At 36.8% G+C, this 18,285-nt stretch overlaps 1 protein-coding gene across 12 annotated transcripts in view; it reads right to left on the reverse strand.

Annotated features, from left to right (window-relative positions):
* The window catches only part of XRCC5 (X-ray repair cross complementing 5), a 54,837-nt gene that overhangs the window by 11,950 nt on the left and 24,602 nt on the right, over positions 1–18,285 (reverse strand). For 7 of the 12 annotated variants that reach the window (XM_086897922.1, XM_086897920.1, XM_086897923.1 and 4 more), the window contains 7 exons: positions 17,732–17,794; positions 16,942–17,079; positions 16,206–16,296; positions 14,857–14,984; positions 10,621–10,817; positions 6,293–6,383; positions 4,822–4,891 (listed from right to left, as the gene is read on the reverse strand). In XM_086897922.1, the coding sequence (XP_086754048.1) occupies positions 4,822–4,891; positions 6,293–6,383; positions 10,621–10,817; positions 14,857–14,984; positions 16,206–16,296; positions 16,942–17,079; positions 17,732–17,794 (778 nt within the window). Of the gene's footprint in view, positions 1–274; positions 4,512–4,821; positions 4,892–6,292; positions 6,384–10,620; positions 10,818–14,856; positions 14,985–16,205; positions 16,297–16,941; positions 17,080–17,731; positions 17,795–18,285 lie in introns of those variants that run through there. The other 5 variants (XM_086897929.1, XM_086897927.1, XM_086897926.1 and 2 more) reach the window with 1 other exon arrangement.

Below are 18,285 nucleotides of genomic sequence, written 5' to 3' on the forward strand. Positions count from 1 at the left end.
TTCAGGCCACTTCTGTCTAATTGTAACTTTTTTCTTCTCTCCCAACTTCCCTCATTCCACACACATTTAAGGAAATGAACTAACAACAGACTTCTACATTTTGCATTAACTGAAATTTCCAGCACTCCTAATAACCAACACATTCTGCAGAACATCCCAAGAAGTTTTAATCTCCTCTTTCCTCCTTCTACTGTACCTGACTGGTTAGATAACAAATACAGTTATTAAGGGTTGGAGAACTGCAGGGAGAAAAAAAGAAATCACAGAATAGATCTTTTAGTTCTAGCAGAATTTAATCCCTTCCCCTCTGGCATTCAGATACATTTCCTACTCCAAAACACATTCACCAGTGCTGTCATTTTTTGTGAAATATGCCATGAACAATTATATTCACTTGTTATCTCTGAACAGCTACAGTACAAAAGTGCAGTTATATTTTCATGTTTGTTCAGTTCAGCTCTTGGTCTTGATTACTATACCAATCAGATATACACAATAATAGTAGCCAAAACTGTCTATTATTACACTCCAAGTTTGATTCATTGGGGATTTCCGCCCCCCCCAAAAAAATAAATCAGGTTAAGAAAATAATTCTTCCTTTAGACAAAGGACTCCCATTGTTAATCTTCTGATTAACGTGCTACTGGTGGTAACAATCTGTGTTCATGGACAGTACTTAAAGTGTGATTCACTGACAAATCAGTTAAATCACCTGATAATTAATTTTAAAATACTGCTCTGTATCATCTTTCTTGAACTGAAAAGAAGAAAGAAATTCTGAACTGAAAAGGCTACCAATTTTTACAGACCTCCATCTTAAAGCCAAGAAAATAGAATTTGAAGATCAAGAGCTGTTGGCTGCTGAACTACTCCAATACCCTATGAGGTGCTGTTCAGTTTGGAAATGGTGTCTCTACATGTTCTGTAAGTATGGATCAAAATGATTGAGGCTGGATAACTGAAGGACATATCCAAATGACTCAAATCCCTGCTGAAAACAGGGTTCATTGTGGAAGAGGTGGCTTAGTGCCTCACAGACTTGAGTTCCATGTAGCTCCAAAGATGGAGAGTCTCCAAGTTCCCTGAGCCCCTTTTTCTGTGTTTGAGTCCCATCACTGTGATCTTTATTATCTTTTTCTCCATAACATCTAATTCAAATTCTGTTTATTTCAACTCAGAGCTTTGAGTCTCATCCAATCACTATGACCTTCAAAGACAAACCTGGCTTCATCTTCTCTGTGAAGCAGATATACAGAAAACTTCAAAGTGATTCTATATACACAAGTATTTGGTTTGTAAAAACTTTCTAATGACTGAATCATTTTCATCAAACCAGTCACTGCATTTGGCCTACCTAGCAGTAGAGCATGAATAATCTCTGAAATATACAAAAACATCCAGTAAGATAAAAATGCAGACAAACTGCAAAAACATGCCAACAAGGAATGAAATTAAGTATTAGCTTCTTCAAAAACTATCTTAGCTCCAGAAAGGTAATTAACTATACTTATTTCTACAGAAAATATTGCAATAAAATACCAATATTGTTCACACGCAGTTACTGATTCCTTTAACTGTATTTTCCTAAAAATGCCTAGGAACAAAATATTAACAAACTTACTATAAATATAAGAATAAGAGCTTAGTGCAATTTGTCTCTGGACATTTTTCTTAGGTCCATAAACTGTTGAGTTGTCATTGCAGATTTCTCTCCCAGCTGACAATCAGTAAAATAAAAAAAGCTTTTTTGTCATGTTCTCAGACAGGAGTATGGTAAGATGCAATGAAACATGGCTATAAACTCACACAGAAAATTTACAAATCAAAGAAAATACTATGCATGTGTCAATACCTTTTTCTACTCCCCCGATTCCATCTTATACAGAAGCCTAAGAAAATACAATGCATCAGACATGATGTGCTCTCCAGACATGCAGACATGGATGAAACCTCCAAATAGGAGGATGCAGCAGTAGTATATGGCTACTTCTTTGGCATTACAAAGCTGGCAAGCACTGACTGCTTTTGAGCATCTTCTCTGAAGCCACAGCAATGAAAAAACTCATTGTACACCCTTGGGAGCAACAATTAGATTCTAGTCAGGTAAACTAATCTATTATATGTGCAGTCATTGACAAAAACGTCAGAAGCTGTTATCAGAAGACATCTCTTTGTGATGACTGTACACTTGTGACTTGCTCAAAATAAGACCTGCATGAAATGACATCTCTCTGGCCATGAATGCAAATAAGAAAGTAAGGATGTCTAGACTGGAACACAATTCTAGTTACATGAGCATCAGTGTTAACCAGTAGGCTGATACCATCAAACGTAACTCACCATGTAACCCTTAAGCAGCTCCCTACTGTAGTAAACTACACAGTTTTCAGGTAAAACCAAAGTGAATTATTGTTTCAGGAACTGAGCTGCCAGTCCAGAAAACCCAAGACCCTTACCAATCGGAAAATCTTTGATTTTTCTAAAGATATGTATTTAGGCATTAGTGGTAAAGTTCTCATGTAGCATCAGAGACAGACTAGCTTCCACCTAAGACTCCCACTATGAAAGGTACAAACCCTGATTAATGAATCCCATTGAGGGCACTGCAGGAAATATACTGGTACCTATTTTCAATGATAAATATACCATCAGAACATCCTACAAGCCATTTCAGAAGAAAAATAATCACCTTGCCATCTCTTTATAATTTTGGCGTGGGTGTGCCATTAACCTGCAGCTGAATTAAAAAGCAACTGTAGTGTCAGTATCTAAAGTACAACTCTTTCTTACTGCTATAACTTGGCTAAAAACAATCCATCTCCAAACAAACAGCTGGAAGATCTTTCTCCTCCCAATGAAAGGACTGCTGTTATTTTAAAAGGTGAATGTAAGCTCTATTCAGTTAGGAAGACTGTAGTAGATGTTTTTTTAATACAAGAAAGAAAAACAGAATGCAACTTAGCAGTTCTTCTGTCTGCATCATGACACATGCTACCCTTTTTAAAATTAAGTATTTGAATGCTAGACATTATCCTTTTCTGCAAAGAAATTTCATATTTCTTATGTTCTAGGGAAAAAAAGTTTCATCATTAAATGACAAAATTATACCAAAAAAACCCTTAGAACCACTGAATAGTTTTAAGGCAGAATTGTCTATTTTCATAACCAAAGTGCAATACAGCAAGCCATCAAAAACATGCTTGCAATGTTCAGTGTATTAAGCCACCTAAAAGGTTCTAAAAGCACAAAAAGGATTATCCAGAAGAAAGAGATAATATGCAAAGCATGTTTTTATTTTTAGTGGCTTCTATCTCTCCTTTAAATGGGTGACTGCACTACATTCTGTTTAACTACACCTTATCATTATAGAGCAGATCACATAGAATAAAAGCAAATTGCTCAAAATTTCAGAACTTTCCAAATGTACTGCAGTTATCTCCAGCACAGCTACCAAGTAGACATATTTAAAATCTCTTCCTAGTCAAACCATCTTCAAGGGTAATCACTATACTTATTTCTGCCTTAAAGCTTTCCTACATGATAAAATTTATCACCATAACAAAGTAGTCAACCATTCCACAGTTTCTGTATTGTAATGCATCGTACAATGCTTTTTTACTGCATCTTAATATATCTGAGATTTAAGAACACAACTCCAAACATTTTTTCAATAAATAATTTCTTCTGGGTGCAATGAAAAATCCATGTAAAAAAGCTAGCTAGCTGGCTTAGAGGTCTGGAGAGAAATAGGTATGTAGGCTTTAACTGACCATATCACAACTCAATTTACCACTAAACACACTCCTGAAACTACATCCAAAAGGACCAAAGGTCTTATTGAAATACCCAGCACTTCACTTAAGCACTTCTGCAAATCTTTCTTTGAAAAGAAATGTGACATTTGTGGCTATTTGGCAGATCAGGTTTACTCTGCCACAACCTTCAAATCGCCCTTTACAAGATAAAGGACCCCATCCATCTTATGCACTCTTTTCAAGACAACTTTGGATTACATAGATCTCACACATATAGCTACTCCAGGAGGGAAATACCATATAAACCAATGATAATTTCATTGCATTTTCAGACTTAGGTCATGCAAGAGAGTGCTTTCACCTGTGCCTTCTGTTCTTCATCTCTGAGAAGAGCCAGTGGACACAGAACTCCCTCCCAACTTTCAGATTACAAATACTACCTGGTTATTCCACTCTGAATTGACCTGTGCCTTCTTTCGCTCACAAACAGTAAGAAATGACCTTTGCATGTAAAGATTTAAGTCCCAGGCATGAGAGTCTCTTTTTTGTTCATGGAACACAAGACAGATTTCTCACATTGTACACACCCAACATCTCTCCACTTCAGGCCAGGAAGATCCTGGGAATGAGAAGCTGAGGTTCATTCTGAGTGAGGCAGTCGGTGAATACCAAGAGGTCTTCTGTTAGAAACACCTGAGGGGTTGTTCAGGTGCCTCAATGGAGCAGTCTAGTGCCTTCTTACCCAAAAACAGCTACCTGAGAATTTTAATTGGGGAAGGCAAGTATTAACTTGTAATTAATTATTAATTACTGTAATAAGAATTAATAATTACTGTTATTAATAATTATATTGAATAATTATTATTGGAATAATTATTATATGGGTTAATTATTAATTATTAAATGGGAATTCCAGATGACACCTTCCTTGGTTGCATGGCACTACAAGCTAACCTGTAAATTCTACAGGAACTCACACCAGCAACTTATGTTTAAGACAGATGGATTGCATTTACTGAACCCTGAAGGTGCTCTAGTATAATTAAGATAGACAAAAGCCATTTACCATCTTTGAAGTCAGCATTTTTCTTCCTCACCAGAATTCGGAAATCTTCTGCTGGGTTAACACTGCCTACCTAGAAAAAGTATAAAAAACAATTCAACTGTCTTCCAACATCCATCTCTTTCTCCTTGTCAGGCAACAAGAACCCTTAAATTTCTTTTTACTTTAATATGAAAACAGCAGCTGTGTACTTCTCTGCACTCAGACTCAAAAAATGCAAGTAACTCCTGGCAAAGGTTGGTTATGACATGAGCAAGATGAACTCACTCTGCTGCACTCTTGCAAGTTGACCACTTTTCTGGTACTGAGAGGACAGAAACACAAAAATTCAGGTTATCTGCTAGTTCATCTTTGAGATCTTCTGTAGCACAGACCTCTCAGACCTCCCTGATCTCACCAGATGCTTAGTGAGGAGTGTGAACTCCCAGGCACGTAGGTGCTTTGCCACTCCAATAGGAACCCCAAAATTAAAAACTTTCCCTTAAATCACCTAGGCTATCTGGCAGAGTCTGACATCTTAAAGCCAAAGATCTAAATGAGCATGCAAATGCAGAAGCCTTTCAAAGGAACTAAAACCAGGTCAAATATAAATAAACACTGAAAAATAGATGCATTAACTACAGGGGAAAAAACAAAAAAAACTCTACATTGCTTAAATTTTCTTATCAGCAATCATAATTCTCCTACTTTTTTATAATTTTTATGCTTTGCTATCAAAATAATTCATGGACTTTGCAATACATTTGCTTGGTCTCACTGTATTTCTTTAAGATCTAGCAATGCCACTTTTCAGGAAATACCAGAAAATTATATTAGAATTACAGAACACTGAAATCTTTTTAGACTTTAAATATTTTTATAAGTACCAATAATGCATTTTTCAAAATGAACCATAAAGAATAGCACATTTGAAAAAAATTGAAATTAGCTCAATTTTTTTTTTTTTTAATAAGAGGAAAACAACAAATAAAGGAGGGTGTACAGTTATGATACAACTTTCATCTACTCACAAAATTTTATCTAGTGGCAAGATGAAGCCAAATTTCTGATTTAGACCCCCGATTAATGGAGAGAACAATGTCTAAAATCACAGCAATACTTTTGGTTAAATACAAAGAGACAACTTCTATGTTGCAGAAGATATGAAAGACAGCAAGAACAAAATTCAACCACTGAGCTCCAATTCTGTTTTCTTTAGATCCCCAGGCTTTCCTTTTAAAATTCTAAACACCAGGAGAGAATTTTGTCCTAAAATATCCACGACTGATAGAAACTTGTGCTAACATATGCCTAAGGGCAGAGAAAGTTGTCTTTACAATCTCTAGCAGAGAGTCTCAAATGTACAAGTAAACAGTATTTTAGTCATGTTTCAGCTAGAAACTCTCCTTTTATAAGGAATTCTGTATACTCACTATAATAGACTTAGAGAATTAGTCTTCCCCTTTAATAATCAGATTTGTGAAAATATGCTTACAGAGGTGATACTGCCTTCAGCAAGTTTCATAATGCTAAAGCTCTCTTCCTCATCTTCAATTTTTGGTTTCTTAAGGCTGGGTTCATCCTCACTGCAAATGAGAAGGACAAAAAATGAATATAAACACTTGAAGATTGTCCGGCCTACTAACTAGGGAGTCAGTAAATTAATGAAATATACACTGAATTAAACCTCATTACACAACCATTCCAAAATCAACATTTAACCATGCCTCATTTGTCCCTTAGGCTGCACAAACCAGACAGTAGAAACAGAGATCAAACTTCATCTTAGCATACAGCAAAGGCATCACTTGTTGAAGGTATGAGATTATTAGTGCTTATTTCAGGTGTAAATTTACTTACACAGACCTTCTTCATCTTTCTAAATACAGAATATCTCCAAACACAATTTGGAACCTCTGTGTTGAGTTAACCTTGATAATTTACAGTATATAAGATGACCGTAATAAGAATTTGCTATTCTCATTAGGCTTTTTTTCTATACATGAAATATCAGTGAAAATCTACCATTTTAGTAAGCCATTATTTTACTATTCAGTCACTACCTGCTAGATCCTGTCTTGGAATTTACAGCTAACAAACCCGTTTACACAGTGGCTTTTGAGTGTAATGACAACTATTCTCCATCAGCATATGAGAGCTCTGTAAACTTTCACCTTATATTTGTTAAAACCTGCTAGACAAAATCCAGTTAAGTAGATCAGAACTCTCTTAGGACATTTTAAGCTACATCTCAAAACGATTTCTGAAGACTACTTATTATTTTTAAAAAGCTAATTGTGATTTTGGGCTACTTTCTCACTTTGTCCTTACAGGTAACATAGAGTAAGGTATACATTTAAACTAGGAACTTAACTCTAACATGTAACATGCTAACTTTAGAGCACATCTCAGCAACAGAAGAAAAGCCAGATAATCACAAAAGGGGAAGAAACTCAGTTACTGTCAGGCTACTGACACAGATGAATTGATTTCAGTTTAAGAATGACTGAAAGCTACTCAGCACCCCAAAGGCTAGGATTGGTGTTCAAGGAATCCCAAAACAAAGTAACAAGTTTTTCTGAAAAATTCTACTACTGTGAAAAGAAGAAACAGCTTGATGATGTAGGGACAAAGCCAGAGATCCTGGACTAGGAGCCAATTTTTCATTCTGCAAGATTAGAACTGATTGCAAAAGCTGAATTGCACGTTACAGAAGCAATCAACTATTAGAAAGAACTTGTGGAGTCCGCCTTTTTGCTTTCTATAGCACACTCCTCCCCTACTTTACAATCATTGTCTATCTCACTTTGTTTCAGCAATCTTCTCTGTCCTTTACTTAGTTTTGACACTACCGAAATGAAATCACTTCTCCTCAGCAACTCCTGTCATTCAGCATAACCTCACTTACCACTCTAGGAGAAATGATGGCTTTAGTTATGCCTAAGGACAAGGATAGGACACCCTTGCTTCATTCTCAACTCTGCTGACTCTCCATCTAACCTGGAATGAATTACTTAATTGTTTTGAACATCCAGTGTGTCCCTCTATAGGAGAAACTGATACTTATCAACACCAGAGAGTATAGAAGCTCCACTGGAACCAAAAATCTTGTATATTAACACAGTTTGATGAAAGGTGTAAAGAACAAGGAAAATTCTCTTTCAGAATATTTTCCTCCAAAAGTATATGGCAATCAAATTTCTTCTTTTTCTTCCTGCATTATTTTTACCGATTCAAAATGCTTTGGGATTGGAAGAAGGAGAAAATAAGTGATGATGCTGCATTTAACAGCCTAGGACCAAATCTACAGTTATCATTAATCAGTGCAGCACAGCAGAAACTAATGAATCCATAGCCATTTATACCAGCCAAGGATCTGACATTTAGAATATGCACTGATTAGCAGTATTTTTAAACTGCAAAACGTGCAATTACTATTTGAGAAAAATTAATAAAATACAAGATTAATTTAAAACACCCACTTCTACATTAATATAGAAGCCTCTCACATCCTACAAAGCTGGATGAGATAACAGCCAACCTAAGATGGAGAAAGTAAAATGTTTTCTATTTCACTGGAATATTTTTTAAACTACACAGATCTTAAGCAAAGGTGATACAATAATGAAATCTCTGTTAAGAGATCATGCCTACAATTATGCTGCTTTAGTCCTATTAGACCTTAAAAATTAACAGAGAAGAATCTGGTCGATATGAAGACAGGAAATACAAATCAGTTTTATAAAACAAAAATAATGGCCAAGACATCTTCTCAACAACTTTTTGCAAATACTTCAGTGAAACCTGTATCTTAGTATTAGTAAGTTGAATCTCATAGAAGTATAGCATTTAGAATCACAAAATGCTTTGGGTTGGAAAGGACTTTAAAGATCACCCACTTCCTACAACCCTGCCATGGGCTCTAAACCAGGCTGCCTAAAGCCCCATCCAGCCTGGCCCTGAACACTGCCAAGGAGGGGCACCCACAACCTCTTTGGGCAACCTGGGCCAGTGTCTCTGTTGTTTAATATTTTCCTTAATTATTACTGAAGAGTGGTGTATTTTTCTTTATCCAGTGAATAAATTGCATCATCTCAGCTTTTCCCCAAACACAGAACAAAACTATACAGTTAAGACCGCTGTTGCAGCAACGATAAAATACCACCAGTCCCATTCATTACTACAGCAATGACATTTTTCTGCAGTTTTTTTACAATCTTAACCATCATTCATTCTTCTTTGCATAGTTGAGTCTGTATCCTTTCACTTCCTTTACAGTTTTTTTTAAAAAAAATAATTTTAATGCCCACATCCATTTCTATCTAAATTACTTTTACAGCTACTTTTATCACCCCTCTAAAGGAAACCAGTTTTTAAACAAAATAGATTTCTTTCTTGCTTGTCAGATGCTTTTGGGAAGATGTATTTTAAAGCAACTAAAGTAATGGGTCACTGCTTTTTGTTCAAATTCTCTCTCTAGCTTGTTTGAGCTCAATTTTTGCCTTTTATTTCTAAACTGGCTCTATGACTTTTTAAGATGTACATATAAATGTACATATGTACATAAACCCTGAGAAACTGGGGCACGGAGTAAGGAAAAGAGAATGAATCATTATGAATTCAGAGACACATCAAGGCAACAGGAACACAATGAACTCGGGAACAACAACAAAAAAGCCAGGTGTTTCCCAGTCTGTAGAGAGGAATGTGGTCATCAGTCTCAAGCAGCAAAGTGAGGGGTCCTGTGTCATGTCTTCCCAAAGACAATATTTTGAGGAGGCTCTACCCAACCCAGATGAAAGGATATATGACAGCTGAGCTAAGCAAGAGCTCAAAAGACCTCAAAAGCTTTGCTCCTAGCACTGAAAGAATTGAACCAAAAATGACAAAATGAAGGGAGAAGGAGCTAACTGAGAATACTCCAACATCTCAGGGATCCACTAGTTTATTACAGATTTCAATAAATTAATTTCTAAGAAGCAGATTTTGTTTACACAGATTGATTTGGCTGGGGTGACAGTACAACTGCAGTATCAATTTAGTATTTACCCTTCATATCTGCAGCACAAATAAACTAAACACAGTATATTCAAAAACAATAAAAATACCCTATCTTAAAACTGTTCAAACAATAGCTGTTCCAGGAAGAGCCCATAACAGCTTGATTTTTTTTGAGACAACCATATTAATTGCACAGCAGATAATAATGAAACTGCTTTTCTTTTGATATTCAAAATGAAAACTCAACAATTACCTAAATCAAGCATGCTGAGAAGGAAGGCTCAACTTTATGGCTAATTTAAAGAACCACAGAATTTCTTCTAAACTAAATAAGACTCTCTGATAGTGCTATTTGAAATATTTTATAACCACCTCTAGGACAACCTATCTGACTAGGAGACAGAAAGTAATGCAATACATTGCCCAGAAAGGATGCACAAACCCTGAAGGTTTTCAAGACTGGATGAATCCCTCCTTAGATCTCACAGGTCATCTCTGAGTAATAGGTTGACCAAGAAGCCTCCTGTGGTCCATTCCAACCTGATAGATTCTGTGATTCTTTGACAGCAAACACAGACACAAGGAACTTACACACTGGTTCCTAGTGTGTACTGCACTGCAACAGTATGACCACCACTATTCACAAAATTCTCCAGACATTCTGTGGCACCACAATATTCTCCATCCATCAGCATTTTTCCCACTGTGTAACTCATTGATTTTCTGTTCAAAAGATTCTGAGCCTGCTTCATCCAGCAAAAACAACCTGAAGTGTAAAAAAAAAAAAGTTTCAAAAAAATCTATAATACATCTCCAACTTACTTGTCTTTGAAGATGTCTTGTGCAGTCTTCTCTTCTTTTTTCTTGCCGATTTCCTTTAGGGGGAAAAGTGCTTTTACTCTTTCCAGAGGAGCCTGACACCTTTCTCTTACCACACAAGGCATCTCCAGCATTTCTAAGACGTGCTGTTCTATTGGCGGCAGTGGCTTATCAGGGTGAAAAGCCTTGTGCTGCAAACACTGCAAGAAACAAAACACTGTGAGCAAAGCAGAACTTTCAATCATATTAAAAACTTTTAACGTTATGCCTGTACACCATATGGTAACTGCAAGTATCTTCCATATTAAACATACTACCTTTGTATTGGTGAAAAATATTCTGCCTCACAGTGGATTGAAAATCTATGATCAACTGTTTAAGGAGATCATTAATGATATTAAACAAGAATACTGATGCAGATGAGCATTCCCACACTCACTGGAATGACTTTTATGAAAATTATTAGAAAAATCCCAGGAATTAAACAGTCATCTGCAGCTGTTCATATTTTTAGCTTCACTCTACCTTAAAATGCAGTTATCCTATAAAAGTCACATGGGAGAGATTTCTATACTTAATTTCAGAATTAAGTAAATGAGATCTATGCCAACCACACATTCCAGATACTGTAACAGTTTAACGTCCTTCAAAGAAAACATTTCTTCTTGGCCAGTTGAACTCAGAAAGCATACAGAAGGAACGTTCACAGACTTAAGAGAGAATGGAAATGAAAAGACAGAATACTAAATGTGCACAGGTGAAGCACAGAATATATGTATGTTAGGAACCTAGCTTTGAGAGGAGTAGGGAATGAAGGGGCCTGACAGATGCACAAAGTTGGAACAGATGGTGAGAGCTACAGAGAAGGATTTTTCACCCAAGCGTAGAGTCAGTACACACAGTCAGGGAGCCAAGCAGAGGGGGAGAGACAAGGTTAATGAGGCAGGCTACAGAAATTCCATGGAGGGTTTTGAAAAAAAAGTAAATATCTTTAAAATTTTGTCAAGTGTGGGATAGCAGTAGAGAGGTATGTGCATTTACAAATACACACACAGATACCAGTGCATGCACATAAACACATCAAAACAAATGATGTGATGTACAAAGGAGACAATTTTTTTCCATGCCCATTGTACTGGGTGCATTAGACACCCATGTGAAGGTACCTACTCAGTACACTAAGAATACAGCAGAGATTTCTTACCCTGTCAGTTGTCAGACATGACATTAATTTAAAAAACAAAATCAAAGCAAATAAAAGCCCCTATTCATACTGGAAAGTTGCCAATACAGAAAATGGAGACAATGTGTGACACATCAATACTGATGTGTTTTCAGGCTGCCATTAAGATTCCAGTCCATATTAGAACATACTGTCAAAAGGAGGCAGTTGTACAAGGCTACTGATTTGGAAACACTTGTAATGATTTAAGGCACAATTATTTTGAAAGAGATTAAAAATGTTGCTGGAAACTGCAGTAATGGTTCTTGCAATACAAAAAAATATATTAAAAAGTTAAGTAATTGAATTAAACTCACAAAGCAAAAAAAACTCAAGTCCCCTCTTAAGCCTTTGTGTTTCAGTCTTTTGGAACTGAAATCTTTATGTGTGCAGCTGCAGGAGCTGAGCAGACTGAATGGCTACAGCATCCAGCAACATTCTTACCTGTTTTTAAAATAGATGACTACATCTGAAACCTGAGATGGCAGGTACTGTCAAAACTCAGGTGCTAAATGAAGACTAAGTTAAACAGACAACCTGGAGTTTCTAATCCAACACCGACTCTCTTAACCTTGCCTCCCCTTCCTTGTGTCCAGCAAGAACCACTCCTACCTTCACAGCTAGAAGGGAACACACAGTGCCACTGCCTTGCAAACGTTGTCACCAAGGCATTAACTCTTCATTGCTCTTCCTAATTTCTTACATGTTCACTTCTAGAGACACAGTCAGCTTTTGGGAACAGGGGTCACACCAAGATACTGGTCAATGGATGTAATGAAGTGGACTTCACATCATTAACTCTGTGATAAGCAATGCCATATATGCACCAACAGACCAAGAGGTCCATCTGTGTACAGAAATACCACTGTTGAGCAATTTGCTTATCTGGCTAACAAATATAATGCACTGCATTCCCTAAACGTCTTAGATGCTCCAAATCCCTGTATTTAAGATGGACAACTTAAACAATAACGTTGGAAGTCAGCCACTACAAAAGCTACAGAAGTTCACTTAGTTTTTTCTGGAAGCAAGGAATAAAAGTTGAAAGTCTGGATATAGGATATTCCTCATCTTCCACTCCAGCAAGCATTAACAACTACTTCTCACCCACTCTGTCATTTCCTGATGCCTACCACTACTTCCAGAGATATAATTTAGCTTGGTGTTTTTGTTTAAATTCTGGCTCTTGTCACTTATCATTCCAAATATCTTCATGAGGCAACAAAGCAAGGAAATGAAGTAGGAGTTCATCCTTTTCTTCAGAGTTATTTTTCAAAACCATTTATAGGTTCTATTCAGCCCAATCCACTTACTGGCTACAGTCAAAAGATTATGCAGAATTTTCTTAGTTCTTAAGGAACCAGCAGTGCCACTTGGCCTAAGAGCAAAATACTAAGAATCTGGGACATTTTTGCAGCAAAGGAGAGAAGAACTTACACAGATTAATAGCAATTTTGTAATAAGACAAACAAATGGGGCTGTGTGTGGCCAAAAGAAAGCACTAAGAGGACTGACAGTTTAGGGCTTTCTGAACAGCAAGGACAGAAACTGTATCCTACCCCACACGTTCAGTCAATAAATACTTTTTCTACCAGTAGCAGTCACCCTTGAAAAATCCTATTATCCTCTAAGGAAATTGGCAAGTTACTCTCTTCCAGCAGCAACTAACTCAAGTGCTGGAACACCATCATCACACTGTTTCAGAAGACAAACAGCACACCTAACAAAACCATCTTTTACTGAAGATAGGTGACATTCACTAAACCAAAAGAATACAAAACTCTAACTAGCAATACAAGAGAGGAAATTCTACCCCAAAGTATTTAGTTTACAAGCAAAGCCCAAGTTTTGCAATATCCAAGCTTAACAATCCTTCCTAAAATAAGAGTTGTGGAGAGGTCAGATCATTTCAAGTTCTTGCCCTGCAATAACCTCCAACTGATCAAATCTTGCATTCAGTTGCACACTGTCTTGTCAATATGACTGGCAGAACTTGATGAGAACACCAAGTTCTTCGGGTGTCAATCAGAGTAGGATTTGAAGACAGTGGGCTTACATGTGTTTCTGAAACGCACATTGACCTTCAGATCCTTCGGTTATTTTGACAACACCGAGACTTTGGGAAGCTAGGGTAAGTTCTCTTAATTTAAAAAATATCTTCTTCCTACTTGTAAACTGAAATAAATCATGTGGAATTGTTGAGATATGATGAACATGATTGCTATACCATTTTTGGTCAATTTTCAGAGCAGAGTCACACATTCAATACATCTCCATGGTTCTGTACACAGTAGAATTCTGCAGTTGCTTAAATTGCAACATAATTTTCTTTATTTTTGAATTTGCTGCGTCATTTTTTTAAACACTTGAATTTCAATGTATAATTAAGTCTCTCATCCTCACAGTTGAAATGAAAGTCTTCATGATATGAAAGGAATGTAAATCAAAATGGAGACAGCTTGATATAATAACTGCAGGAAGTGTGAACTGTTCTGCTGGCTCATAAAGTGCATCAGCTTAGACACCCCAACAGAACATTTTAAATGTCAATAGTGTTAATAACCATTTCTTACTGATCTAGTTCACCTCAGACTGACCTGGTTTGGAACACTGCTAGGTGCAAAAATGCACAAAAAAGTGGTGGGGCACAGAACAAGAAGCTGTAGATATCCCCAGTTTTCAGCAAATTTTTATCTTTGTCCAAAAGCCAGAGACTGAATCTATGTCCACAATACAGGGTTGAGAGGCAAGTTTTTACTTGCCTAGTCCATGTGCCTGTGAATATAACTGATGCTGTTGCAGACACCTCAGCACAGGTATAATTTCCCTTCCTTCCTGGAAACTAGAAATTTCAAAGATAAATCTATGTCAGGGAAACAGAAATCACCGGTTACCACATACTTTAATGCCAGAGATTTATACCTGCATTTTCACAATGCAGATCTTTCCAATGTGAATCACAGGTGAAAAGCCTGAAGAAAATAAGTTTTTTAAAAATACCATAGAGTTCACCTCACCTGATACAACCTCTGAAAATGAGGATTTGGAATTTTGCTGGGCTTAAATAGGTCCTCAGAAGTTTCTCCATCTTCATGAACCAAATTCATAGAATCAATCAGTGAGTCAACAGCAGATAACTGATCCGCTAAGGCAGCAATTACATACAAAGGAAGATTAAATACACTTGCAGATGGATGAATTTCTTGAAACAATTTCTAAATGAAGATTCGCTTCACGATGTGAGATTTTCACCAAGTCATTACATGCCAGAGAACACACTGCAGCTATGGATGTGCCAATAAAGAATATGGATAATAGACACAATAATAAACCCCTACTTTATTTAAGGACTCCAGTGTAAAGTCATAAAGCCTTTTTATCTTTCCTCAAGACCTCAATTATTGCTTCCTTTCTGCTTTTTCTTTTCTTCTTTTTCAAGATGTTTTCATTTGCAACAGAAGGTTTATAGGCCACTTAGAAAATAAGGAGAACAGTTGGTTAGCAAAACTAAATGGCGCAATATAAATTTTTAAAGTTATGATTGCAAATTAACACAGTTCACACTAGCCAGCCACTTCCTTGGTAAGCAAGGTTTTAGAATTGTTATCCAACTGCTGGTTCCAGGCAAGAAGACAGAAACTGTTATAGAAGCAAACCAGTGTACTATATACCCTGATGTGCAGGTGCCCATTCAATGCATCTCACAGCAAATGGAAGAAGCGGGAGTGAATTTTAAACTACATTCATTTAAGACTCATTGCTGTGCAAAACTCTCAGAACAACAAGTAAAGCTTTGTGCAGCTGCATGTTCTCCAAAGATGCCATCCATCTCAATCTGGACACCTATAAGTGCGTGGTTTAATAACACTCCACAGAAAATATTGTCTTTGCCTTTGTACATTATATTAATAGACCATACTGCAAACAGCTACAGGAGCAGCACCAACAGAGTAGCTGCCTCTGCTCTAATTCTAGCTAGCTAATCACACACAGTAGATCTCACAAGGTTTGGCCACCTACTCCCACAAATGAGTTCAAAGATCAAAGGATAGAGGACTAATCTCAGCTCTCTATCACAGGATCCTGTGAGACTCACAATGCCAGAAGTCATTTAACAGGACAGCTGAAATACTGTCTGCAATCTTAGGTCTGCTCAGCCCACACCTGGAGTGGCAAAGCTTTAATACACATTTATGCTCCAAGATGACATCACCATAATGGAGGCCCAAATACCTGGGTGTTTCCTCAAGCCAAAATAACAATAAAGCTTATATTTTCACTGGAGAACTAAATATTCTAACTCTTTTACAGCATCTTAGAAGACAACAAGCAGGTTCCTTTTCCAGTTGACCAGCAAATGTCTTACCTGTAGGAACGCATTTTTTACTGTTTTTCAAGGATGAAAACACATATTGTCTTAGGTCTTCCATATAGGGTAGCTGCACATAGATGAGACACTGTGCAAGAGGAAAGAAAAAACACTGAGCCTGAAGTAAAAAAAAAAAATCTGTATTCCCTGAGTGCCATATCAGGGCAATATAAAACATACGAAAAATCAGAAGATGCAATGTCTGTGCACATCGAAACACTTAAAATATTTACAGAGCAACACAATCAGAATAACACACAACATTATATTTTATAACATAGTGATGGCTACACTCAATTTTTCTGCTCATGGAATAAAGACCTCCCTGATCATCTGATCCCTTTTTCTTGTGCAGAGTTCCAATTATCCATGCTTTAAATATCCAATATATTGGCGCTTTGGTAAGTTTTATCAAAGCTTATTGTGTTTTAAAGTCAAAAGCTGGATTTGTTTTTTTTAACATTTCTCTGCCTCATTTTTCCTTTGTTCAATTACCTCCTCCAGTTCATACCACCCTAAATAATTCCTTTCCATCCTTTATGTTTATACCCTTCAAAAGTCTGAAGATTGTTGTGTCCGCCCCCACCTCCATCACTGCTCAGGCATGCTATACATATTTAGCTCTTTCAATAGTCTCTCGTAAGAAAGATCAGGGGAAACATATGCTGCAAAAGTTCTGACATACTGTGTTGCTTCTGGGTCTCTCTGCAGAAGGGCAAGAGTGAAGAATTACCTCATATGCATCCTTAATACACGGAAAAGCTACTCCAATTTGTGGGTTGCATCTTCTATCATAAGCATAGCGCACTATAGCCACCACTTTCAACTCATCCAATGCACGAACAAGTGCAGAAAAAGCAACTGCTGCATTCTGGAGGGAAAAAAGAAGTCTACAAAATCATGCAAGTTCTTAATCATGAAATACATCTTCCACAGGGAATTCAACAGCAATGATTAAGTCAAGACTAGTTTCCATTTTAGCTATAACTTTAACACAAGCATTTTTTCATGTTTCTAAACCAAAGAAGCAGAAAGGTCAAATCTCATCATGATAGTGGATCCATTCAAAGCTGAGCCAACTTAGATTCAGCACATTCCACCTTTTTCACCAGGTGTAAAGAACTCTTAGAGGTTTTGCAAGAGATAGAGAAAGGGAGGTAAATCAGACCCTTAAAGGAACATATCAGAGCACCACAGTGAGCTTTTTACCTCCAGTACTTTGGAGGTCTGTTCTAAACAACACAGTGACTGTGTTACTGTTCTGCATGAGAATTGACTTAAGCACCAATTTCAGGCTCATCATAACCTTGCTCAAATACAGTATCTACCAGTTTTTCATTATTCATGAGATACTGTATTCATTTGGGGTTTAATCCAACTTCTTTTTAACCTACTGGGCAATGAAATATGACATTTCTGTAAGCTGCATTAAAACCATTTATTAACACAGAAAGACAGGACAATCTCAAGCATCACTACTATACAGCAAAATACATTTAGCATTAAACTTCAGTTCACCTTACCTCATCGCCTTTTGCTGCAAAGACCTTCAGAGCCTGGCTGCCCATGTAGTAATGCCTCTGGATCTACAAATTCAAATGGTCAAGAGTTAGCCTGACTTAAAAGGTCAGTAATGCAACCGGACCAATTAAATTACAAAACAACTAACATTACTCAAGTCAGAAGCCACCAAATTTAATTACAATGCATAGAGGTTAAAGCCCTGTATGTATCTCCATTTATCACTTAATATGGAATTCAATCATATTGGGTAGGATATTCTCATAGCTTCATACTGATGGGCAGGAATGAAAGACAGTGCTACTGGCAGCTGTTACCAGTCTGAATTATACTTCAGTAATTCAAAAGTTATTGTGGGAAGCTACAGTAGTTAATACAAGACCTAAACCTGACACCATATTTATGCTATAACATTTTTCTGGCAAAGTTACATCAAAAAGGAGCTGCAAAATGTTGCATCCTTAATTAATAAAGCTACTTCAACGGCAACCCAGAATATATACAGCTGTGCTGGCAAAGAAGCATTTCTGTTGGCAGAGTTTATTCTATTCATGAA

This window comes from Cyanistes caeruleus, chromosome 7 (assembly GCF_971803275.1).
Source record: "Cyanistes caeruleus chromosome 7, bCyaCae1.hap1.1, whole genome shotgun sequence".
NCBI classification, from domain to species: domain Eukaryota; kingdom Metazoa; phylum Chordata; class Aves; order Passeriformes; family Paridae; genus Cyanistes; species Cyanistes caeruleus.